Here is a 26,237-nt window from a genome sequence, read left to right as displayed (position 1 = left end):
AATTTAACCAACAGTCCTTACGGTTACTGGAGTCATAAAATTTAGCGATTGTCCATTAAGAAAAGATTGTTATTTATGCTTCTTGTCATGAATAGGGCCCTATGTGTTTCTGCTGAAGTTGTTGTGGAAGTGCATATGATTAGTGCAGGTTCACTGCATACTGCAAGAAATGTTACCTGCAAGTTTGAGGTGCCAAAAATCATAGTCCTCAAGCTTCTGCACTCTGTTCTAGGAATGTTTCCTTATCAATTCCAGCGAATCCAGATATTGCAACCTGTAGACAAGCAACAGCGTTTTGACTTTGTGAGATTTTCCTCATTAGACATGATGAAGACGGCAGATGGCCATTGTGGACATTATCAATAGATAAGATGCATTTTTCCTTAACTGGGAATGTAAACTTCAAGAACTCACTGGGCTGACAAAAATCCTTATGATGCGGCACCAGTGCCTTTACATGAAGCTAAAAATGACTGTTTGGCACAGCATCACAAGCCCTTTAGTTCTTGGTCAGTACTTCTTCTAAGAGGTCACCTTCACACACGTTTGGTATATAACAGCAGCAAAATGTCATTAATGACACTGTACGTGTGCAAAATGATGCTCCTTTACATGTCACTGTATGCGTTTGCAAGTGCTGCAACAGCGTCATTTCCATAACTTTGCAGTTTTGTGGCTACTACAATCCCCTGACCTCACTCTGATGGATTTCTAGTTCTGGGATTATCTGAAATCTAAGGTGCATATATCAAATCCACAAGATTTGTCAGAATTGAAAGATGCCATAAAACTTGAAGTCATACATATTCCTCTTGCCATGTTATGTCATTGTTTTCAGCAATCTCCCACATGGAATGTGTTATCATCTATGAAGTTGGGCATGCTGAAATCTTGTAATTATCAATAGTTCCCCCCTTTCCTCTCTTGTATTGTCACTGCTCATTTACAATTGTCTTCTTTGCAAATGTTTTACATCAACAATTTCTGTTACATGTGTATTGTTCCTTCATTTATGACTTTTCAATACACTGATCAATTTCCTCAGGAAAAAAAGAGTGGGATCAAACAGTGTATTGTTTCAACGTCATTTATTGCTTTTCAGTATGCTGATCAATTTGCACATGAAAAAAGGTGGGTACTGCCATTCGAAAATTTTGAAATATTTTCACTGTCATCGTAACTGTTATTGTTTTAAATCATCACAATTTCGAGAGTATAACTTCATATAACAATGTCTGAAATTTTATTTTGACCGGTTGAGTGGATAGGCTGCTAGGAGTTCATATATCAGGGAAGAATTTTTACGATCACCCTGTACATTCAAATTCATTTGCAGAGCCTTTTTTCCAAATTTTGCCTGCCTGTTACCATGCGGCTAATGCCTCAGAAAACTGGTAGTTACAGTCAAGTCCAGATGCAAAAACCACAAACAAGCAGATAGTGTACTACCAGCATATGTGTTTTTATGGCCCCTTTCCATTGTATTAGAATTTCCCCCAGAACGACACCTCTTTGTAGATAAACAGCCCTTAAGTTCTTTGCTGCAATCGGCCAACTCACTCTAAATATGCTTTCCAAATATATTAATTTCAAATAAGACTCACCAATGGCCATACAGCTAAAGCAAAGAAACACTGCCATGATAATCAGGTTTTAGTCATGATAATCACACAGGGTCAATGTGGGCTTTTTATAGCTTTCCACTATACGTAGAACAAATATCAGCCAGTTTCCATTACAAAGTTCTCCATAAATACATTTCTTCCTCCTTTTATGCGTAAAGGCCTAATATTTTATCTTAACTAAAACAATCAAATCAATTTAGAAATGGTCTTCTAAACCACAGGGATAATTTTTCTTGTCATGCCACCCATAAGATTTTTTCATAAAACTAATCTTGTGATCAAACAGTAAGTGTTATCGGTCAGAAATGTGTTTTCTTTATTTGAATACACAACATCATTTTTCAGAGTGTTTAGCAACAAATTTTAGAAACACCTGTATAGTTCTTAAGGAAGAATTATTTATTCCTCAAGATCGAGCAATTTACTATTCCTTAAGAATTATTTAAGCTTTCTTAAATTCTTAAGGCTAAATTTAAAATGCTTCAAAATGTGTGGAAAATATAAAAAAGTTATAAAATAAAATCTTTTACTCCATGCAAAAACTAAGCATCCATTAACAACAAACATAAAACAAAAGCATACAACTAAACATTTAATCAAAAAACAAAGAAACAAAAGTATGTATTCATACGTTCACAGGACATAACAGGAGGTTGCCAAAATGCAGTTTCATTATCACTCAAACAAAAGCTATAAGCATTTTCAGTGGAACTCGAAACATATCCATCATTGCAGGTGTAAGTGATGTTTGTTCCAACAAGGAATGTACTGTTTAAATCCTGAAGCAGAGCTTTCCCATTTATAATGTCAGGAGGTTTTCCACAAACTTCTAATTATAACAATAAAAGAAAATTCTTATTACGCATATTTAATACCCAAGGTTGTTACATTCAAAACTATAATATCATAGTATATCAATCTTTGGTAGGCTTACAAGTTATAATTTATAAACAGATATAATGAGTTGTCTGTTTCTATTTTTTAATGTACACTGCACACACAAAAAAGGGCAAGCAGTTTTATATCTCCAAGGAAAAAACCTTACGATATTATGTAAAATTTGTTTATAGCACTACAATGACATTTTAAACATAAAACCGATCTTTTTCAGAAATGACATGGGGCTTTTTTTATTCTCCATAATTCAGCTCTATGCCTCATATTATGTCTAAATCTTGTAAAATAAACATCATTTAGCACATATGTGCATATGAATTTGGTGACTATTTTCAGCTTTCATTCAAAAGTTTTAAGTACAAAACTTCTAATTTGCATTCCCTTCTTTTTTCCCTCATCAATGAATCAGCATACAATAAAATCTATAGGAATATTGCTGTGCTTATTAAGTCTGGATTTAGGTCAAAATATACTTGCTATTTTGAAAAATGTGATATATTTTCAATATATTAAATCCCTAAATTAAAAACACTTTTGCTATCAAAGAAATGTGTAGCATTTTAGAAAAGAAATTCATTTGTAATTTTATTCACTTATGAATAAAATTTAATACTTCAGTGATAATTTAATAATTTATGAATAAAATGTAATAACCTGCCATATAAAGATTAAGAATTTGAATTTAAGATCTGTTATGAAAAAAGCTTGTCAACAGAAGGTAAGCAAGAAAAATATTAAGCTTTTCAATGAATGAGACTAGTTATAACAATTCATAAAGTATTTCTTTTAAATTTACCTCCAGAATTTTGTGGAGTTAATAATTCTTAACACAGCCTTTATTTATGTATTATTTAAAACAGAGCAAAATTATAATGTTAGAAAAGATAACTTGGCATGTTTATCTCATAGTGATCATCTCCAAATAATGACCACCTCTAAAAGTAATCAGTATTTTTGAAAACATAATTAAATAGCAACAAGATAGCCACGTTCTCTAGCCACCTTCACTGAAAAAATCAAAGAAATGACTTTCCATTTCAAGTAGATTCCAATGTACACTGTGCAAAAATAAAATAAATAAATAAATAAATAAAAACAAAAAGGACAGTTCTGTATCTCCTGTTCTGGGCTGATTGACAAAAATTCAAATTGTGTTCTTCATGTCTTGAAAGCATGACGTAGGATAACATATTAGACTTATATATAGCATTATTCTAATATAGGTATTTTGACACAAAAATCAGACTTTTTCAGAAATAACATACCAATTTTTTCCATATTTCGATTCTACAACTTAAATTATGCTTAGATATTAAATTTTGTAAAATCTGGCACGAAATTTACGGAGATACTCAAAAATTTATCTTGCCATAATTTTTCAATTTGCATCAAGATTAATTTATTTGCCATACTTCTTAATATATGACAACCAATTTTCCTTTCCCTTCCATTACGCCAAATCGGGAAAAAAAGGCACCTCGTTTCCTACCTTTTTACATTGTGCAAGAGTGGAAAAAAAGTTACATCGTTCTTACTTTGAAATAATTTTAGCAAAGTGTCTAAACCACATTTGAGGCTTCATCACTTCAACAAATATGCCAATTTTAAAACGTGCCAATATATAAATTCACATATATCTTTGGAAATTTTGAATAAAAAACTCATTTTTTGTAGGTATGCTTAAAAATACGTCTACATTAAGCTGATGGTAAAATTTTTATAAATTATAAGTCAAAAATTTTTTGAAAATTATTTAAAAATACAAATTTTAAAAATAAATCTTATAAAATGGGTGAATTTTATTTGGAATGAACCTGAATTTCGAAATGTGAAAGGAAGAATCAAATAAGTTTAATAAAAAAGGAGAGATTAATAAATATATACCAAACTCAATTAACATTGAGAAGCTAAAATTTTGAGAGGTAATTTTTTTAAAAACTACTACTGCGATTTTTACAAAACTTGGTAGTTTGGCATAATTTGAGCCATAGAATTGAAATATGGAAAAAAATTGGCATGTTATTTCAGAAAAAGTCCGATTTTGTGTCATACCTATATTAGAACAATGCTATATATAAATCTAATACATATCCTAAAGTCACACTTTCGAGACATGAAAAACGCAAGTTGAATTTTGTCAATCGGCCCAGTAGAACAGGAGATACAGAACTGTCTCCCCCCTTTTTTTTTGCGCAGTGCACATGAATTAAATATACTGGTTATCAATAATTACGGAAAAATCACAAAAATGATGATTACTCTAAAAGTTACATGTAGAATTTAATGAAACTGATCCACAGTATACAACACATAGCAAGGTATAAGATAACATGAAATTACCAGACAATTATTGTGTTACAGAAATTAGCATCTATATAAAATGAACAAATCCAGATGTGTCAGTATGGTATAGGAAAATTACCTTCAATATGGAGTATGAGCTTCTCTAGAAGCAATATAGCACATAGTGCGATACTGTCAATTATGGAGTTTTAACAATTACGTTGTAAGTGAGAGCATTGCTCTTGCAAAGCTGTGTGGCAAAAGTCTGAAGTGGAGGATTAAGAGCAGTTATACGTCTTCCTAAAGCATCCCAAATATGATTGGCAGAACTCAGGTCCTGTGATCGAGCTAGCCACTCCATGTGCTGAATTGTTTGCTGTTGAAGATAATCATCCACAATGCAAGCCCTGTGTGGTCAAACGTTGTCATCTTGTAGCAGAAAATTATCACCTACTGCCCTGGCACAACAGTGCATATAAGCATCCAAGATGTCATCTCTATAAGCATGAACATTCATGGCTCCACATGGAAAGACATGGAGGTCTGTGCATCTACCCAAAGAAATACCATCCCGAACACAGACACTGCCTAATCCGTATGCATGTCTTTCCCGAATGTTTGATGGATCATAATGGGTTCCAGGTTCTCTCCAAAACAAATAACGCCTACTATCACTCTGGAGGCTAAACCTGGACTCATCCATAAAGAGAATTGCCCTCCATTGATCAGCTGTCCAGTCGACATGTTGATATGCCCACCTCAAACGTTCGTTTCTATGACAAAATGTAAGCTGCATGCAAATGGCTGGTCACCTCCTTCATGAAGCCTTCTATACACGGTTGACATTGACACCAATCTTCCAGTGGCAGCAGCAACAGAGGATCAGAGATAAGACGGTGTTGTGGTTCTATTCCTTTGTGCACATAACAAGAAATATCGGTCATCAGAAATATTGGTTTTACATTTTTGTGCTGTATCTTGTGACCACGGTAAAGATTAATGAAAGGGAATAACTCAAATATGCACATATAACTTTTAAGGGTGACCAGTTAGTTACAAATAATTAAATTAGCTAGTTGGATACCCTTAGTCATTATAAATTTACATGGCCACTATTAAAATTATTATTTTTTTTTTAATATTTCTTGAAAAAGCACTATTAAAATCACAATCTATTAACATGTCACAGTTTAAAATACATGTAATTTATGACACTTATTCTTAAATGACATTAAGATTAACAAATTTAATGTGCTTAACTAAACACATTAAAAGCTACAAAACATTAACATTTTGTAGCAACAATACTCAACAAAATGTTTATGCATCTTTTTAATTTGAAGCCTTTCCAGACATTCTAGCTAATTTATATCAATTTTCTTCTTTTTAAGCATCTTTTCTAACAATTAGAAATTAATTTTAATATGTAAACTAATATTTCCACTAGTTTCTGTGTGTTTTATCTCCTAACTTGTCAATCTCTCGACCATGTACCTATGAGGTTTCACTTGATCTGATAAAAGTTAAATAGTCCAAAACCTCAGACAGAAGTTAAACAAATTATTGCTGTCGTCTGAAAATAACTACAATGTCAGACAAAGGTCTTATTTAACTTCTTATTTAAAAAGACCTTAGAACACAAAAGCATGTTCTTGTGCTAGCAAAATCAACTACAGCTTATGGTGATCCAATTAAATAGAAACAGTCAAATTCAAACTAAAAATTTGGACTAGTAGTCAAAAACTACACAATTTAATTTTAACCTAAGCAGGCTCAGTAACACATCTAACAAACTTGTAACTCGTTGTAACGTAGTTATCACACAACAAATTCAAATATCAGCAGCGGTAATGCTAAGATGAATAATTACAAATTACCAGAGTTGGTAGGAACTAATGCAGCATGCCAGTGGAGGCCAGAAACTAATTCTGTCTTTCAACCCCAAAATCTCAGTTTAAAAACTATCTAAGTGACTTTCATTTTGGTGAGGAACTGGAAAGGGAAAATTATAGCAAAGGCTGAAATTATAAACAATTGCCTAATTTACATAATAATAACTGTACATATCTTTGAAGAATAATTTTCTTCATCTTTATGTATTTGGTTTCTTAAATACATTTCGTCTTCATTTTAGAATTTAATTAAAGATTTCTGTTATTCTAAAAAACTAAATGCATTTAGAATGTATAGGAAAAAATGCTAATTTTATTTTTTTTAGTAATATGAATATTCAGAATAAATATGAAATAATACGAGGGTTGGAACTTTAATAGTGGCAACACAGCTGAAAAAATGCTACGCAACAAAACCAAAGAATATCGTGTATACCACACGTAAACTACGTACCTACCTTACCTCTCAGCAAAAAGACTCGTTCTGCCTACGTCACGCGCATGCAGAGTGACTCGAAGAACGGATCCTTGTATTAGCTCACAATCTAAAGTAAGTGTTGTCGGGATGTTTTCAAAACAAGAACAACGATGTTGGATAAAAATTGAATGTGCCAGAGGTCGTACAGCACGACAGTGTCATCAAGGGCTTCAAGAGGCTTGCGGGGAATCTGCATTGCCTTACAGAACCATAGCAAGATGTGTGAAAGCATTCAATGAAGGATGCCAAAACGTGGCAGACATGCTACAGCCAGGTCGTCCGAGCGTCAGCGATGCAGATGTGCAAGCTGTTGCCGCACTAATGGACAGTAATCGCCGCCAAACGATTCGTCATCTTGCCGGACAAACAGGATTAGTGCATACGACTGTGCTGCACATTCTGAAGGAACGTCTGTCCATGAGAAAAATTGCTTCACGATGGGTTCCACATCAATTGACAGAAATGCAGAAATGGCTACGATACGATGCTGCCCGAACCCATCTGGAGCGCTATGAGCGCGAAGGAGATGCTTTTTTATGCCATATCATTATGCTGGATGAGACTTGGGCCCGATCGTACCAGCCAGAACTGAAACGCCAATCAAACGAATGGCATCATCATGGGTCACCACGACGTTCGAAATTTCGTCAGAACCCCAGCAATGTGAAAGTTATGGTGATTCTCGTGTACAACTGTGATGGTGTCATCCTAATGCATACCGTTCCCTCACAGCAGACCGTCACTGCACAGTATTACTGCTCATTTTTGGAGCACAATCTCCGACCAGCTTTGAGAAAAAAACGGCGACACTTTCTGCAGAACGCTCCTCTTATTTTGCATGACAATACTCGGCCACATGCAGCGCAAGCTGTGACTGATTTGTTCAAGCGATGGGGCTGGGAAGTGCTTTACCATCCACCATACTCCCCAGAACTAAGCCCTTGTGACTATGACGTAATTCCTAAGATGAAGGAACCACTTCGTGGCACTCGCTTCCAAACTGTTCCTGAGAATCTTGCGACAGTAGACCAGTCCATTCAAACTATGAACAAAACAGGCGCTGCTACAGGTATTCTGCGACTTCCACATCGTTGGAAACGGGTTGTACACAATGCTGGCAACTATATCGAAGGACTGTAAAACATGGTGACATGAATCACTTTTGTATTCCTTGTAAATAAATAGTTGCCACTATTAAAGTTCCAACCCTCGTATATGGTAAGGGTTACAGAACCGGTGTAGCAGAATTTTTAGAATTTAGTGACACACCAAGCAACAAAATCTAGAAATGGAAAAATTTTAGAATTTAGAAAGGTACCAGGTGCACACTTTAGGATCCAAAGAGATTGTATCAGGTGAGAAAATGTGTAGCGACAGCTCTGTGTATGAAGTGCAAATTCGTAGCTATAGTTTTCAGCACCTGAGGACAACTGAAGATTTTGCACCCCCCTTCTGTATGCCAAGAATGAAAAAACATTTCATTCAAGAATTTTACAAGATCAGTTTGGCACCCTGTGGGTGCTGCACCCGGGAACAGATGTCCCTCATTACCCCACCCTAGCTATACTACTGATGATGCATTGAGCCATATAACATGAATCTTTTAAATTGTCAGCTTTAATTTCTTTATTGATAGAAAAATTCCTTTCTATAAATACCTGTCCATATGTTAAAGATTAGAAGCATTTTTGATATTTTCCATGCTTGTGTCTAGTGAAAGGTAGAGAAAACAAAGAGAAGATAAACACGTTAAGAAAAAGACTTCTAGTATCAGAAGTAAAACATTCAAATATTATGTTTTCATTGTTCTTCCAAAAATTCTTCAAAAAGTAAAAGTTCATCATAAACTTTCTGCGAACTACATCCATTACATGTTAATACCATGAAGACATTTTTCTGGAATCTTCTAGATCCATAGGTCTATAAATCTTGCCTTTAAAAGCTAAAGAAAAATTACTCCTACCAATTCTTAACAGCAAAAAGGCTGAAATATGTTGAGAAAAAAAAAAAAAAAATCAGAGGGAAAAAAGTGTAAAATGAATTTTATAGAGAAAATTGATGCATATTGAGACAATTACATGGGAAAAACTCTTACCATGAAAAAATTAAAACGAAGGTATTTTTGATCAATTACCTAGGTATTTTGCTTTTGTTAAGAATTGTTTTGTAAATGCTAGAGCACAATTTATGCATTTATTACCTTCTTTTCAGATTCAAAATATTGTATAATAAGTAGCCAAAATGGAAAGTAATGTCACTTTATAATAGGAGTCTCACAACCCGTGGTCCGCTGAAGGCATTTTTGTGGCCTCACATCTGAGTGTGAAGAAAAATTGAAGAATTTTAAAAAAATTTTTATTTCAAGAAAAATTGCCTTGTCAGCTTTTTGTCGAAAAAAAAAAACTTTTTTTTCTCTTATTCTTGATATATAAAACATTTTATCGACATGCCTGATATTATTTGAGATAAAATTTTTTGAAAATGACAAATTTTAGGCAGTTTGCCTTACTTGCAATGAGAGTGTAGCTGTGATGAAGGAATACAACATTAAGAGACATTACGATACTAAGCACAGTGAGAAATATTCTGCATTGTAAGGTTAATTTCAAAGTAATAAGGTGAGTGAATTAAAATCAAAACTAAATTTTCAGCAGTCTTTCTTCACCACAGCAAATAAGGAATCTGAAAATAGTGTTTGTGTTAGTTACACGATATCAGAAAAAAATTGCTAAGCGTGGAAAACCCTTTGCTTATGAAGAATTTGCAAAAGAATGTCTTTAGAGTGCACTTGATGTGCTTTGTCAAACACAGGCTCAAGCCATATCAAATATTAGCTAGTATGGTGTGACAGTTGCAAAGTGCATAGAGGATCTCGCAACAGATATATTCAGTAAATTAAAACCCAAACACAAAAAATTGGAGTTTTATTCTGTAGCGATGGATGAATCAACATATACTGCACAAGTAGCCATTTTTATTTGTGGCATTGATAGGGACTCACAACTGTAAAGGAATTAGCCAGTGTCATTGCACTTAAAGGTATAACACAAGGAACAGATTTGTATTCGAGTCTGACACAAACTTTGCATAAATGTAATGTTGACTTCAGTAATATATCTTTTATAACCACGGATGGTGCTAAAGCTGTGACTGGAGAGAAAATAGGAGTAACAACATTATGCAAATTTGGTGTGAAGGCAAGTGGAAATAATATTATGATGACTTTCCACTGTATCATCCACCAAGAAAATTTGTGGAAGAAGTCCTTCTCAAACTTTGAACATGTGATGAATATTGTTGTAAAAGTGGTTAATTTAATTCAGTCTAAAAGATTTAATCATAGGCAATTTCAACAGTTCTTGAGTGATTTGGAAGCTGAATATGGTGATGTTGTGCATTACCCTGAAGTATGTTGGTTGAGCTGAGGAAAGATGCTTCAGCGGCTGTTTTCTTTGAAGAGGGAAGTTTAACAATTCATGGAATCTAAAGGGAAATCTATTCACAAGTTCAGTGATGAGAAATGGTTTAGAGACTTTGCATTTCTGGCCAATATTATAGGTCATCTCAACGATTTGAACTACTGCTTACTGGGAAAACATCTAGTTGTTCATAATCTTTATTACTTTGTGAAAGCTTTTGAGACAAAATTAATCCTGTGGGAAAGTCAGCTGCTGAATAAAAATTCTACTCACTTTCCAAAATTGATGGAGTATGTGAAGAACTCTACAACATAGAATTCAAATAATTATGTACAATGCATTTCAAATTTGAAAGAGGAATTCAAAAGCAGATTTTCCAATTTTTGTGAAAATGAAATTTTTATCAGAATGTTCTCCTCGCCATTTTCTGTAGATGTTGGAAGTGTTCCACCTGAACTTCATTAGAATTTACAGATTTACAGTGTGACTACAGTAAAATGCAAGTTTCTTTAAAATCCTACAGTCATTTATTTTTATTCGAAATACGTGACCAAAGATAAGTATCCAGGAATTCGTAAACATGCACTCTTCACGTCTTCTATCTTTAGTAGTACCTACATACGTGAACAGCTTTCTACTAAAATGAAAATCCTAAAATCAAAAACAAAAAGATGGCTGATAGACAGACATTTGGAGGAAACTTTGCAAATTGCAACAACACAGATTAAACCGGACACTGAAGCTTTAATCAAGTAAAAACAATGCCAAATTTTACATTAAAACTAAAATAACTACCATATCCCACCAGTAATGTAAGATTTTCTTTCTTTTTTATTGTAAATGCATTTTGTAACATCGTTCTGTACAATCATCTTTATGCTTTTTTTTCCGTAGTTAAAAAAAGTTGCAAAACATTTTAAATCAATTTCCATTTTACTTTTTGGACCAATGTACAATGTACAATATACAAATCTATAACACCATCTCTTCGCCTAGAATCAATTGTAGTCATGCAAAACACATCTTCCTTTTTTTTATAAATTTTCTAACTACACTATTATTTTGACAGACATGAGGCCCACAGATCTTTGTGAACTTATTGTTGTAGCCTTCGGGTGTGAAAGGTTGAAGATCCCTACTTTATAATATAATGGCGAAAAATAAAAAAGTTTTATTTCAATGTTATTTCTTGAATACAATTTCAATTTATTAGCATTATTTTAATGAAACCGATCAGTGTTATAATTTTTTAAAAAAATATCATCGAAAAATTCCCAGACTTCCGAATTTAAAATTTCCTATAGAAACCGATCTTAAAATTGCCAAAATGTTGATAAGTCGCCAAATTTGGCACCGTTTAATAAAGAATTCACATTCCTAAAAGTGAAAAATTGTTCATTAGAAAAAATTAAATAATTTCGAAATGCTTATGTTTCTCTTCTTGCTCAGAAACTTGAGTATCCCACCATTTATATTAGATATAGGAACAAATGATAATCCATGAATCTATTCACCCATTCAAAAAATAATCATATTTGTGAATAAATCGCCAAAAATATTTGTCCAAAATCTTAATTCACATTCAAAATGGCAGTGGTAGAAACAGACAGAAATTTCAGATGATTAAAATTAAGGACCTCCTGCCGAATTTGGTCGAAATTAAGGACTTTTAAGAACCAAAATTCCATTCCAAAAAAACATAAGGACTTTTAAGGACCGTATGTACCCTGAACAAGATTAGTAAATACAGTCAAAAGTCGTTAATTCGGACACCCATGATCCGGATGATCTATAATCCGGACCTCAAAGCTAAAAACTTTCTGCGCATGCGCTGCGTTGACACATGCGTGCAAGACCTCTTACGTCTGCGCATATGCGTGTGCGCAAGTGCAGAATACGTTTTCGCGTGCGCGTTTTATGTATAATGGGCGGTATAAGCTAAAATTATTTAATTATCTATTTCAGTTAATGTTGATGATTGCGTTGTTCCTTAATTTTCGAATTGGATCCGGCTTATTATTTTTTGCAGACTGTAAGAGCAATACTATAAAAGTAAACTTGAACTTTCGATTATGTCAAACAGAATTTCCGATTCTGGAGCTCCCAAAGGATCGTACAAAACGAAAGTATGTTTCGATGTCCATCAAACAAAAAGTGGAATTGTTGCAAAAAATGGATAAAGACATGAAGAATGTGACAGAGAGGTTAGTGAAAACGAAAAAATTTCGATTGACAAGTTAGTCGGTATTCTCGGCACAGCAATTACGGGACTTGAACAGCGGAACTTTGTAACTGAACAAGAAATTATGTCTGTTTATAGAATTAAAGAGAAAGTATTATCACATAAAACAAAGCAACTTAAACAACTTACATTGAAATAAATGTTTAATAAAGTGAACAAATAAATATTAAGCTTTTTTTTTGTAAATTTTGATACCCTTTAGATCATAATTGTTCTTTATTTCATAAATTATGGTTTCATATTTTTAATTTTAGAATTTCTGCATGCCATCTTACGAGATTTAAACTGATGATCTATAATCCGAAATCGCCGAAGTCCCGACGAGTTTGGATTAACGACTTTTGACTGTATTAAGACAAATAGTTTTTTATAATAAAAAAAATTGACTTCATTTTTGGAATCAACGTATGAATCAAGGCAAAAGTACATAAGATTCAGCAAAAGAAGAATTTAAGAAAATCATAATTGATCAATATTACCCATTCAGAGCTGTAATTGATATTGCTAACTTTGCACTTTTTTTTGCACAATGGATGGGTTTTAATATTTCAGTTGTATAAAATATTTCTGCCATAAAAATACTTATGCTTGATTATTTGCAAGCCCCTGACATGTTGTGTAATAATATTCATGATGCAAAAGAGTTACATTTCAGCCCACTATAGCACGAAAACTTTTTCACGTTTTAACCTAGATATGTGAGTAGTATACCTGTTTCGGCTGGTGTGCAATGTCAATAGCTGTATGATGATGATTTGTGTAATTCTCTGATGTTTTTTGAGCAAAACAAATCACTGTATACATGGAGACAACAGAGCAAAAAAAGAATTTCTCAAAAAGGATACACATTTTTATTACTGACATTTCTTGCTTTGGATTTGATTTTTTAATTTATTGATTCATTGATTGATTAGCCCATCAATGGCTGAGCGGTAAGGTTGCTGAAGATTGGTAACTCGATCTGGGGTTAAAATACCTGCAAATAGGTTAGCTGCATGGGAGTTTTCATGGTTTTCCTCATGTGTAACATGTATACGAGTCAGTTTCTCTTAGAAAATCCTTCACAGAGGCATCCCTTGTTTTAGAGAGATAGCCCTCATATACTTTACTGTAATCAAATGAATCAAAAAAACCAACCTATCATGGTTGGTTATAAACTTATCGCATAACTTGGCAAAAATTTAGTCAGTAGTGTGTCTGTGAATGCTCTCCAAAGTTGGTAATTCTTAAAAACAAAACACCTAGAAACTATACATTTTATTTTTGATGCTAAAGTAGACAACATTGAATAAATGATTAGCACTGAGAAACAATATACACTATACGACATTGAAAGTGCAACACCAAGAAGGAGTGGCCTGAAAATTATGAAAATTTCAGGGTAAGCGCATTATCACCGAGTTAATGCAAATGATGTGAAATGCGCACATTGAAGAAGATATATGGGAAGGAACCTACAGAATGTTCAATTTTCGTGTTATTTCTGTTAGGGAAATCATCCTAGAAAAATTGTTCTTGCCTCAGAGGATGCACGTAATAGCAGAGAATGCCAGGCCATCATCAATGGAGGCAGTTCCAGTAGACAGACGATTTTACGAGGTGCATGGTGATCAGACTCAGGAGGAGAGGTTGGTCCATACAGCAAATCTCAGCTGACACACACCTGGACGTGTCCACAGTGCACCAGCTGTGGCAACGATGGTTGGAACAAGGAAATACAGCAAGTTTGAGGGGTGCCGATGCAGCCAGAGTGACATCAGTGCACGTGAATTGGCAAATCCGCTTACACGCATCTGCGCAAGTTCAAGACACCCTAAATGTTCCCCATATCGACCAAATCCATTTGCCGTCGATTGATGGCTAGTGGCCTGCACTTGTGGCATCTGTTTAGAAGACTGCCATTGACCCCACATCATAAACAGTTAACAGCTGCAATGGTGCCAGTCTTTAGCGATGTGGACGACAGAATGGCACAGAGTCGTGTTCTCAGATGAGTTATGCTTCTGTTTCTTCAATGATAGTCTCCGCATACAAGTGTGCGTCAATCTGGAGACAGATCCAATCACACAGCAACTGTGGAATAACCATGTGATAATGCAACATCGTGCGTATGATTCCTGATTACCTTTGGTTCATATTCAGGACACTATGGTGGTTCAATGATGCATGGATGATGTGCTGCAGCTGGTGGCACTTCCCTCAATGCCCTTTATCAGCATAATAACACCCGACCACACACTGCTCGCAGCAGCCAACGTGCTCTGCAAGGTGTACAGATGCTTTCCTGGCCACCCTTCTCTCCCGATCTCTCACCAATCGAACACTTTTGGGATATGATAGGATGCCCTGACCACTTGTAGACAATGTCATTGTTGCTTTCAAGTCACAAACTGTGGCAAATGGTTAACAGGGAATGGAGAGCCATTCCTCAGGACACATGCTGTAGTCTCATTGAATCTATACATAGACGTGTTGCTTCGTGTATTGCCATCGAAGGTGGTCCTACAACCTGGGCTGACATTGTTCTCACTTTGTATTATGCATGTCATTTTGAAATAAAGTTTATTTATTGTTCGTTGCTGTCTCTGCCGAGTCTCATCACTTTTTGCCCCCTCCTTTTTGGTGTTGCATTTTCAATGTCAGGTAGTGCAGATCATATAGAGTGATATAGTTAGTATTCTGCATATCTACATTTAGCTTATGTTGGTTGCCTAACACACTGTGGCAGTGAAGTAAATAAAATTTTAACACTGTCTCATAGAATAGTCATCAAAACTTACTTAACACTTGCTCAAAGTTCAACATCGCTTGCTGAAAGATTATCACATCACCCTTCGTTTGTTCCTATCGCACGTTTTTGGTAGGAGATTAATCATGTGATCTATACAGCCAAGGAGACACTATTAACTCTAAATACACCTCACAGTGTTGCTGCAGTATGAGGTATGGCATCGTCTTGCTGGAAAGTTAATGAAGGTAATGCAAGAAGTGTAACTGATCAGAAAATATCTTAAATATATTGAGCACTTATTATGAGAGGTGAATGAAGTCAGAGCAAAAAAAAAAAAAAAAAAAAAAAAAAAAAAAAAACCCATACAGGACAGCTTCTTACTGGTAAAATATGTTGTATGTGTATATAGTCCTTCTCAATGTCTCCATAGAGGACATGTTTACAACCATTATTTTTACCTGTAAAAATATGATTAACCCAAGACAATGTAATGTCATTTAATTTAACACATACAACGTTTGATACAACACAGAAGTGAAGAAATATGCTGCTCACTGCAGTGTAACTGCAAAGGTCACGTGAAGTGGTAGATCTACCTACCTGTAATTGAAAGCTTATGTAGGTCACTCTGAAATTGTGCAGATAACAGGCAGGAAAAAAAATTAACATTAAATTTGAAAATATGAACTATTTCAGCCAAGCATACAATTTTTACTGGCCAATGGCAAGTATTTTAGTGTAGAATGAATTTTAGGCCGAAGGAAAAATGGACGCGAGAAAATTATTGTGCTATGATTTTCTACGATTTTGAAGTGGGATTAAATCAAGAAGAATGTGTTCAACGTCTACAATTAGCAATAAAGTTCCATCTCATAGTACTGTATTCAGATAGTTTACAGAATTTCACAGATGTCACACATCTCTTAAACTGAAGAACATGCAGGAAGGCCATTTTCAGCAGTAATCCCGGATAATGTGTCCTGCCACCATACATAAAATTATTCATGAAAACTGCATATGAAAAAAGCAGTTTGCTGTTGGGTTCCTTGTAATTTAACTGAGCACCAAAAAGAGGAGAGTGTCAGAATCAGTAAGAAAAACCCTTAAATTACTTAAAGATGGTGGCCACCACATTATTTCTAAAATCATAACTGATGATAAAATGTACATACCATTTTTTAACACTCCAAGAAGTCAAGAATGTAATGCATGGGTCTTTGAAAATGATCCCACATCCATAATGGTAAAAAGATTAAGTGGCATGAAAAAAGTAATGTACGCTGTTTTCTTCAGAAGTGGAGGACTGGTCACACCCATCAAGCCATTTTCATTCCAAAGATGAGATTGATGAGGCTATAAATGCATTTTTTCATCAATTCCAAGAAATGAATGGCTTCAGGCATTTAATCTTTGGCAAATTCACCTACAGAAGTGCATTGATGCTGGTGGAGACTACTTTGAACACTCCTAAAATTTCGTGAGTATAACTTTAAAAATCTATGTGTATCTGAAAAATTTCAAAGTGACCCTCATAATAAATAGTGATATATTGCAACACATGATATTGGCAAATGTATTATCGTTTGCCACTGCTGCAATAACACTGCTGATAATACAGAACAGTCAGCCAAAGACATCCTTGATGAGGTGATGATATTCTCACAACACTGTCTGCACAATGTGTCCAAAACTTATCTTCATGTCCTCATGCCCTCCTTTCAACTAGTCACTACATACTCAAGACAGAGAAATAGTCTCCATCCTTTTCACATGGCAATACCACACAAAGAAGTTTTTTCATGCCAATAATATGGCCTCTACCAAGGTTACTAATGTGGGTACTTTCTGCTTAGATGATATCCCCATTGAAAAATTGCAAATTTGTTGCTAAATCTGAAGAGTACTCGTAAACTCATTGGCAACTGCTTCTTAAGCAACCTAATACACAAAAGGCAACAGCCCTTTTCAAGATGGTGCCACACTAAGAACCCCATACAAGAATAATCAATCAATAAAAATTAAAAGGAAGAAATATTTGGTAATAAAAATTTGCCTTTTTCAAGAAATCCTCCACCCCCTTCCCCCATTTTTTGGACTGACAATCTTTCCATGAAAAGCACACTGTTTTCACTTAAAAAGTCAGAGAATTGTACAAACTTGACACCTGTGCAATTCAGCATTGCAGCCAAAACAGATATGTACTACACATACCTGGGTTGCCAGCAGTTGTATGCCGGAGGGAACAAAGTATGAAGTAAAATTATATGACTCTCCAAGATGACTGTGCACCAATAGTAGGAGTGATCTTCTTTGAGAGGTGAAATTTAATAACAGTATTTGCTTTTATTCACAGAATACTTGTCACTTTCAGAAGAGGTTGTCTTAAAGAGGTGGTCTTCATGGCAGGGTTTATTCTAGTTTTGATATGAAGACTAATGACAAAATTTTAAGACTAAGGAGCACAATAATGAAAACGCTCTGATGAAATTATGAAACTTGGATACAGAAGAAAGTCAAAAGGGTGTTACCATTTTAAATAGATTTACCGATACCGTTCTGTTATCAGGACCAGAGTCATCACCAAATGTTTTGCTAAACTTGCCAAGAGATTGGCTCATATGAAATCGCTAATGTTTACTTTTTTTTAATATGTTACAATGTTTACTTTCTAAAAAAATCAAAAGAATGCCTTTTTAAAACTGGCTAGAAGAATACAAATTCTAAAGATGCAACAATAACTCATGTTTTTATTATTATTGTATTTAGTATGGATATGAAAATTTGGGACTTAGCTAATCAAGAAACATAAGCCATACAATTCTTCAGGAACAAGGAATAATTTACTTTTAAAATAAGTGCACAAAAAGCCATAAAATGAAGCTGTACTTCAGTTCGAAGGAAACACCAAAATACAGATAAGAAGATATGACACGCAGAGGAGAAAAAGTATTAGTCTCAAAATTGATTTGAACAATCAAGAATCAGTTTCTTAATTTCAATTCGTTTCTTTTATGCATAGTGTTTAGAATTAACTTCCCTTGAATTTGGTCAGAATCAATTTGATTTGAATCATTGCACTGTTGTTGACTGGAACAGTTACATTAGGGAAGTTTGTGGCTGCATATTAATATCTAGACCATTGGTTAATATAGGTGACACTGATAATATTGTCAAAGTTGACAAAAGTCTGTTTTCCCATTGAAAAAACAACGTGAATCGCATCATTTCGCCCCACTGGGTGTACAGCAGGATTTGCAGAAAAACAAAAGAATGTTTTTTAGTTGTTCTGCCTAACGGCTTTGCTAGAACTTAAAGTTACTGAAGAAAATATTATTGATGGCACTATAATATACTGAGACTATTGAAAAACATATAACACTGAAAAATTTACAGAAAGCAGATTTGAACATTTTTGCATTAGCCATAAACTTATCAATCTCAATACTGGTTGTCATACACAAGATATTGAAAGGTTATGGGGCAGTGCGAAATCACAAAATAAACGTCAACGCAGCACTGATCATAACCAATTAGATTCCTATTTAACTGAGCTTATGTGGGGCAAAAGCATCCTAAAATGCAAATGTTTTCAGACATTTAAAACGATATCTACTGTTTCATGACTCCATGTTAATCTTAGTTCACTAGCCAATCTTTTCCTCCCCCCCCCCCGATTTCTTTGGGAAGCTGTTTAATTTACATTAAAAATTTCTAATTTTACGAATATCTCTTACGTTATTTTTTCCCTTGTATTTTTCTTCAAGTTAACCATATCAAATATGGTACTTTTCCGTTTTGCCGGCGCAAACGATAAAGTCGCCAATAATGGTACAACTGATGCCAAACGGAATATCTTCGCTGGTAACCTTTTACACCTCATTTTCAAAACAAGTCGCAGCCATTTCTTACCAGATTGATTGTTTCTTTAAATACTGGCATAAAATTACATAGAATATTTACAAAGATAATTAAATTTTATGCCCTAAGACCATTCGCGGTAATTAAGTCAATTAGGATGCAATCACACCGCTCAGGTGAAAATATAGAAAAGGCAAAATCAAGGGTTAAATTTATCCATTCTAATGAGAATGCACTAGCGAAGTGAAGCACTACGGTTTTACATAGTTTCTCAGTAAGCTATTTGTACGAATTGAAATAATTCTTGCATTTAAACTTGTAATCAAAATTAAGATTTAACTTGAAATTAGTGTAGATAATTACTGAGAGAATTATATTTTTGTAGCGTAGTTTACGTGAGATGAGATCCCTTGGGGTCACGTGATACGAACCGGCGAATCAGGATGTTGAACCGCGATAGCATAGTAAATTCTTAAATTAATGTCTTTTTACAAATTTATTGTCTTTATTTATTGGCTTTTTACAAAATTTTAAACCATACTAAACTGTTTATACCTTCAAAATTAAAAAATTCTTAAAACTAACATTTATTAACATTTTTTATGTGTATACTGTATGTTGTCGCCAGCAAAGACTGCTTGGTGAGATTTGCGCCGGCGAAACGGAAAAGTACCAAATATTTTAATGATTATTATTATTTTCTTTTTTTTTTCTTTTTTTTTTTTTTTTTTGCTTCGAATTTTTTGCCATTTAAATCTGATGAATGTCAAAGAAATAAATTAGTTGAAAACAATTTTAAAAAGGCACAAGATTACATAAAACACAGTACTTTTCATTTTGCACATTGCTAATCATTTTGAAATTGTATAAACATTCCACTTTGGCATAACATGTATAATGTTCATGCTTGTACAAATGAGAACATATGAAGTATATCTACCTTTTGGCATTATTCTTGAGACTCTTGAAAATATATTATGCTAAAAAACTTGATAGACAAGTGATCGAGACTATAGGGTTGTATTTCTGACAGCTAATGAGTGCATTGTCATAAAACAATATCAGATGTTGCTTGCACATGCTTCACAATGATCTCCTGTTAAGAACTAACTTTTTCTATCACTTTACTCGCCCCATTTTAAACTTGGAATTACTGCATCAATATATTTTACTTTGCATTATTTCATGTACCAAAAAAAAAAAAAAAAAAAAAACCCTTCATGACGTTGAATTAAGATATAAAAGTTAAATTAATTTTCCTTATAAGAATCAAAAGAGAATTTAAATTTCTTATGCTCTGCTGCCAGTAATTAACAGCATACATATCTAAAGCAGTTAGGTGAAAACCCGCTTGTCCTACCTCAAATAAAGCCAATGAGACACAAGATTCTCCCATGCCTGCAAAAACGCATCTAGAATAGAATGGTGGATGGTTTTAAAAGAGGTACAATGTTCTTTTTAATGCTTCTAAATCATGGGTAAAAATAACTTGAAAGTGTTAATGCATTAAATGTTAGGGGCCCAGTGTAGTCCGCTAGTTCACTTATAGCACATGACTGGTTGCACATACATATTCTTTTTATCAACATCGTAGGATGCCAGATAATTATTTTGGCAACCTCTTACTGTCTCATGAATACATTTTTGTGACTTTTCAGCAGGAGTGTGGATAGTCAAAAAGTACCCTAATATGGTTATTATCTTGCATGTCTCATGCATAGCTGCATCCTTACTCACAGTAGAGCAGAATAAAAATCATATACAGCAATAATGCATTTTTGAAAGAATCATGACTAATTTACACATGTATACATATTTAGTATTTATTTATGTGCATAGCTTCAAATTTATAGCCTTTAAAGATTAAAAATTTAATTATTGGATAATCTGAAAAACAAAAGTTGTCACTACATTCCTTCTATGCGTCGTTTCTTAACCTTTTAACTGTCAAGTTATTTTGATGATTTGGGTGCATAAATTGTCAATTTTTTTTTTATTTCAAAAATGAAATGTTTGCCTCGCAGTCAAAAAAAATTTTTTAAAATGCCACGCACTTTGAACTTTAACCTCTATCCTTTAAAACCTTCAGTAAAATGCTGCCATCTGTTGAACTGAAGCCGAAATAAACTTCTCACGATATATATTCGGGTATAACAATACAATGCACTCAAAAAAAAATTAGCCTGAGTAATACTCGAGCGTTACATTTTGGAATACCAATGCTGTGCCCGAGATTATTTCGGGCATGACAGTTAAAAGGTTAAAAACAGCAATGCATAAATTGGTAGCAACATGATAGTTTTCTCCTTTCTGTTGATTTATGAGCTAAATATAATGCACCACTCTTAAATAAAACCTTTTACTCAATACATTTAAAAATTTATGTCCACTATTCATATGCTTTGATTACATTAATATTTCTCATCATATTTTTAAATTAACTCTACAGGTTATATAAATCAAAACAAATAGCCCACTGTTAGCATTTTGAACCAAACAGAAGATCTCCTGCAGTATCTGCAAATAATAATTCCCAAGTGTAACATTAAAAACTCAAATTATGGTAACAGGATATTACTTCATAAAAAAATTTTTAAAAAAAATTTAAAAATAATAAATGAGCCATGTCAAATGAAATAAAGAAGCAGCAATAACTGGAATATTATTAAAATTACCAACAGATTAAACCTCTGCTTATATCTGTAAATCTTTACATGATTTTTAACACCAATAGACAATCAAGAGTATGCACCAACAGTTGTGAACAATCAGGACTATTTTTGAGTCATCAGGTAAACCAAACGAATTCAAATGTCGCCGAGCCTCGGATATAAAATGATTTTCAAACTAATCACTTATCAACGCTTGTGTCATCCATGTTCTTTTATTTGCACGATATATAACGGGGAAATTCGTTACTCCTTATGCTCGAGGTCGTGCATGTTTTCCCAATTACAAAAAGTTTGCACTTGTGCATTCCTACAGCATTTGCTCATGCTAAAATTGTTAGTCTCGCTTTGGAATCTTTGACACCAGTTGCAGCCTTTTCTGTAGAGGTTGCCAAGGTATTTCGCGGTACATATTGCCAAAAAAGACCAGTTTCATCAGCATTGTAAATTTGTTCTGGAGATAATTGTTCTCTAGTAACGAGTTCAATGAATTCATCTGCAAATTGTTCAGAAGCTTCAGTATCGGCTGAAGCTTTTTCACCTGAAATTTTTAATTGTCTCTTACCATGGCAATTTTTTAATTTGGTTAACCAACCTGTCGAATATGAAGAAATGAACTCAGTGTTAAAGTTCATTTCTTCATGAAATATTTTGGCTTGAGCCATTAGCATTGGACCCGTCAATAGCACGCCCTCGCTGTGACGTTGTCTGACCCATTCAATCATTACTTTGTCATGATCGTCACTTTTAGCATAACAAACCCTTTTTCTGTTATTCATTTGCAAGTGGGGTGTCAGAATTCACAAAAAAATTCAAAAAGTTCCTTTTTCATTTTGCTTATGTCATATACGGTTGACTTTCCAATATCATACTCCTCCGATAATTTTGAGACGGATATGCCTTTATCCATTTTCTGCAACAATTCCACTTTTTATTTGATGGGCATAGAAACATGCTTTCGCTTTGCAGATCCTTTGGTAGCTCCAGAATTGGAAACTCTTTTTGACATAATCGAAAATTCAAACTTAATTTTTATAAAATTGCTCTAACAGTCTACAAAAAATAATAAGCCGGATCCAATTAGAAGATTAAGGAACAGTGCAATCTGCAATATTAACTGAAATGCCTTAGAATCAGTAAAGATAATTTTAGCCTAGCTTATACCATCCACTATACATTAAATGCACATGCGTAAAGCATACAAAAAAAAGTTTGTGGCTTTGAGGTCCGGATTATAGATCATTACGGATAATGTACGTCCGGATTACGGACTTTGTACTGTATTTGACAAACAGATATTATTATGCAGAGCCATTATTTTGGAAATGGTTACAATACAATGACAGAAACCTAGGAGGTGTAACAGGCGGAAACAAGCTGCATCAGAAAATCATTTGGGTGCAAATGCAAACCGCTAAAATACACCCAAAAATCAAGACGTGCAAAATTGTAATAAAATATGAATGTGGATATTTTGAAAAATCAAGTATTTAAAACTGACATTTCTAGACAAACAAATTAATTAATAAAACAGTTTTTACAGTTTTTACATTAACATTAAAGTTACATATTTCGCACCAGCAAGTTTGTAAGCTTATGAATGGTAGTGTAACTACCTTATGTACAAGTTTAATGAAATCTCATTTGAAATATGTGTTCAGTTTTGGATTCCTAATCAGAAAGTCTTATGCCTCAAAGAGTTTACTGCAACCTGAGAAAGACAGCTTAAAATATTAACTGAAAACACATAGTACGAAGTTTTCTTTCAAATTCTCTACTTCAAAGAAGATAAGGGATAAAAATAATTAATTAAATTAGTTAAAAAATTGTTTTATAAAATTGTAATACATGAATTTTTTCAGAGATTACATTAAATGTGTTATTAAAAAAATTAAATCATGGTTTTATTTTTTAAAATGAGAAATTAGTCATCTTTATGATATCTACATATACATCAGACTGGAAAACTAGATAAAATTATTAGCGGTACAGGATTAAATAGCAATGAAATTGAAAGCACATTAAAATAAAATATGGTATTTGCATATTATCCTGTTGACCGGAAAAGTTGGCTACTATTGAACCATGAAAGTTGGCAGATATTCCTCCAAAGTTGCATCAATTGTTCCTGTGGAATTTTGAAGGACTTGATGTCTCTATTCAATAAACAATCAGCATTCGATCCATTTCATTTTTGTGCTTCATAAAAAAGCTTCTCTCAATTTCTACTATTTTGTTAGGCCTTCTGATTTTACTGAAAGCTCTGTTTAGAATGCTACGAGTGCAAACTTCCTGAAGGTAGTTGTTCCATCTATTACTGTTCTGTCAGCCACATTCACCTGACAATATAGTGTTCATTAATACACGCTTTTTTTTATAGTAGGGTCGCATAACTTTGAAAATAATCCACTGCTTGCTGTTCTGTAGAAGGCAAATATCAAATTTTAATCATTTTTTTTCAAAATGAAAGGAAAAATTACAGCAATAACAGTTAATTTATATCCTTGTTCATAAAAATAAAAGGCAGCTTATCCAGAATCAAGTTCAACGTGTTTCTGTCATATCACAGCTATCCATAAATGATGCTAAATGGCTCTGCTTGGCAACAGTTCCATGGTTGATGGGATAATATAGAAAATACATTTAGTGTTTCACACAAATAACTGATCTGGACTTCAGAATTTAAAGTATAAAACAAATTAATTTTTATGTTTGAATAAAGCCCCTTTAAGAACTTATTTCGTGCAACTACTGAAAAAAATTCCTACATTAAAACAATGATGCATATCTTTTTTTCTCTTTTTTTAATTTCAAATTAAGCTATAACTACTGAATTTTTATGACATGACCAATATAATAGATATAGATCCACTTAAGATGCTAAACTAAAAATAGTTGCTACAATATAAGAGAAATTATTGGCTTAAAGTTTGTGAGAAGAAGTGAGCAAAATGCAAAGTAATTTATATAAAATGTAAGAAGTCAAATCAAATTCGCTTAATCACATATGGCAAGGAACTCTCAAAATAAATTATATTACTCTTTTTCAGGATGTTATTTCTAAAGAAAGTCCATAAACGATTGGACTCGGAAATGTGATCTTAATTCTGAATGTTCTCTGATTACATCCCCCCTCCCACACACATGAAAGTCACGAAATCATTGCCGATTTTGGAAAATAGTCGCAAACTGATTCTAAACCACTTATTGATTTTTCGCAAGCAAATTATCAAAGAGCCATTTTCAGAATGGCTGTGCATTTAGAATTCCATAAAACAGCAATTAATCAGTAAAATAAAAAAAAACATGAAAGACTGGAAATAAAACACTTCCCTTTTTCCAAAAAAAAAAAAAAAAAAAAAAAAAAAATCATTGCGTAATTTGCTTGGATTGTTATTCTCTCCGTGTACACAGTGATAAGTTTTCAATAAAAAAAATCAAAGAATTGCACAATATTGGTGCTATGCACCAGCCAACAATAGAACAAAGTGGACAGATGTTGTAAAAAAAGTATGGTTACCATCGAACCAATTCCAACACTTTATTTGCAATTTATCACATTGCATTATCATAAATTTTGGTCATTTCATAACTATAATTTCATGGACAGAAAATTTTTGCAGTTTTTATTGTTGAGCAAAATACCACACTTCTGCAGAAATGCAAAGCTTTTTTTTTAATCAGCCAGCATACTCCATACTCTCATTACAGTTCATTACGAGGAAAAAATATACTCAATGAAAAAGAAACGCTAATCAGAAAACTGACAGTTGAATCTCAGAAGTTCAAATAAACAGATGTGTGCTATGCACATGTATATTTACCATGGGTTGCCACATAACTATTTTGGTGACATACTGATTGCCTCTGTGTGCAGGCAAGCCTCCACATTTATTCAGCGTCAAATGTACTAATTGCAACCGCCGAATGACAAGGCGAAATTGATTGCTACAACTGGTTTCTCCTTCTTCTGCTGTTGCTGGGATCCAAAGGTGTAGGACGGCTCTGGCTGTCCTCACCCCAGCTGATGTGTGTGCCATTTTTCTTCTTTCTTCTCATTTTTGACTGTCATCTCCATTGCTGGATGTAGAGCCATGGTATTCCTTCTAGTAAAAAATTGGAATTGAAGATTCAACTAAATAG

The 26,237-nt window shown here is 33.7% G+C and overlaps 1 protein-coding gene across 5 annotated transcripts in view; it reads right to left on the bottom strand.

Annotated features, from left to right (window-relative positions):
* LOC118185173 (protein lev-9-like) overlaps positions 1-26,237 on the bottom strand; it is a 144,134-nt gene that overhangs the window by 89,826 nt on the left and 28,071 nt on the right. For 3 of the 5 annotated variants that reach the window (XM_085807296.1, XM_085807295.1, XM_085807294.1), the window contains exon 3: positions 2,257-2,454. The exons of 1 other annotated variant lie outside the window; for it this stretch is intronic. In XM_085807296.1, coding sequence (XP_085663422.1) covers positions 2,257-2,454 — 198 coding nt within the window. Of the gene's footprint in view, positions 1-2,256; positions 2,455-15,616; positions 15,778-26,237 lie in introns of those variants that run through there. One more of the 5 variants, XM_035354992.2, reaches the window with a different exon arrangement.

This window comes from Stegodyphus dumicola, chromosome X1 (assembly GCF_044657685.1).
Source record: "Stegodyphus dumicola isolate Sdum_Otavi_A_Nest chromosome X1, ASM4465768v1".
NCBI classification, from domain to species: domain Eukaryota; kingdom Metazoa; phylum Arthropoda; class Arachnida; order Araneae; family Eresidae; genus Stegodyphus; species Stegodyphus dumicola.
The sequence above is the reverse complement of the archived record's forward strand: the minus strand, read 5'-3'. Positions and strand labels throughout refer to the sequence as shown.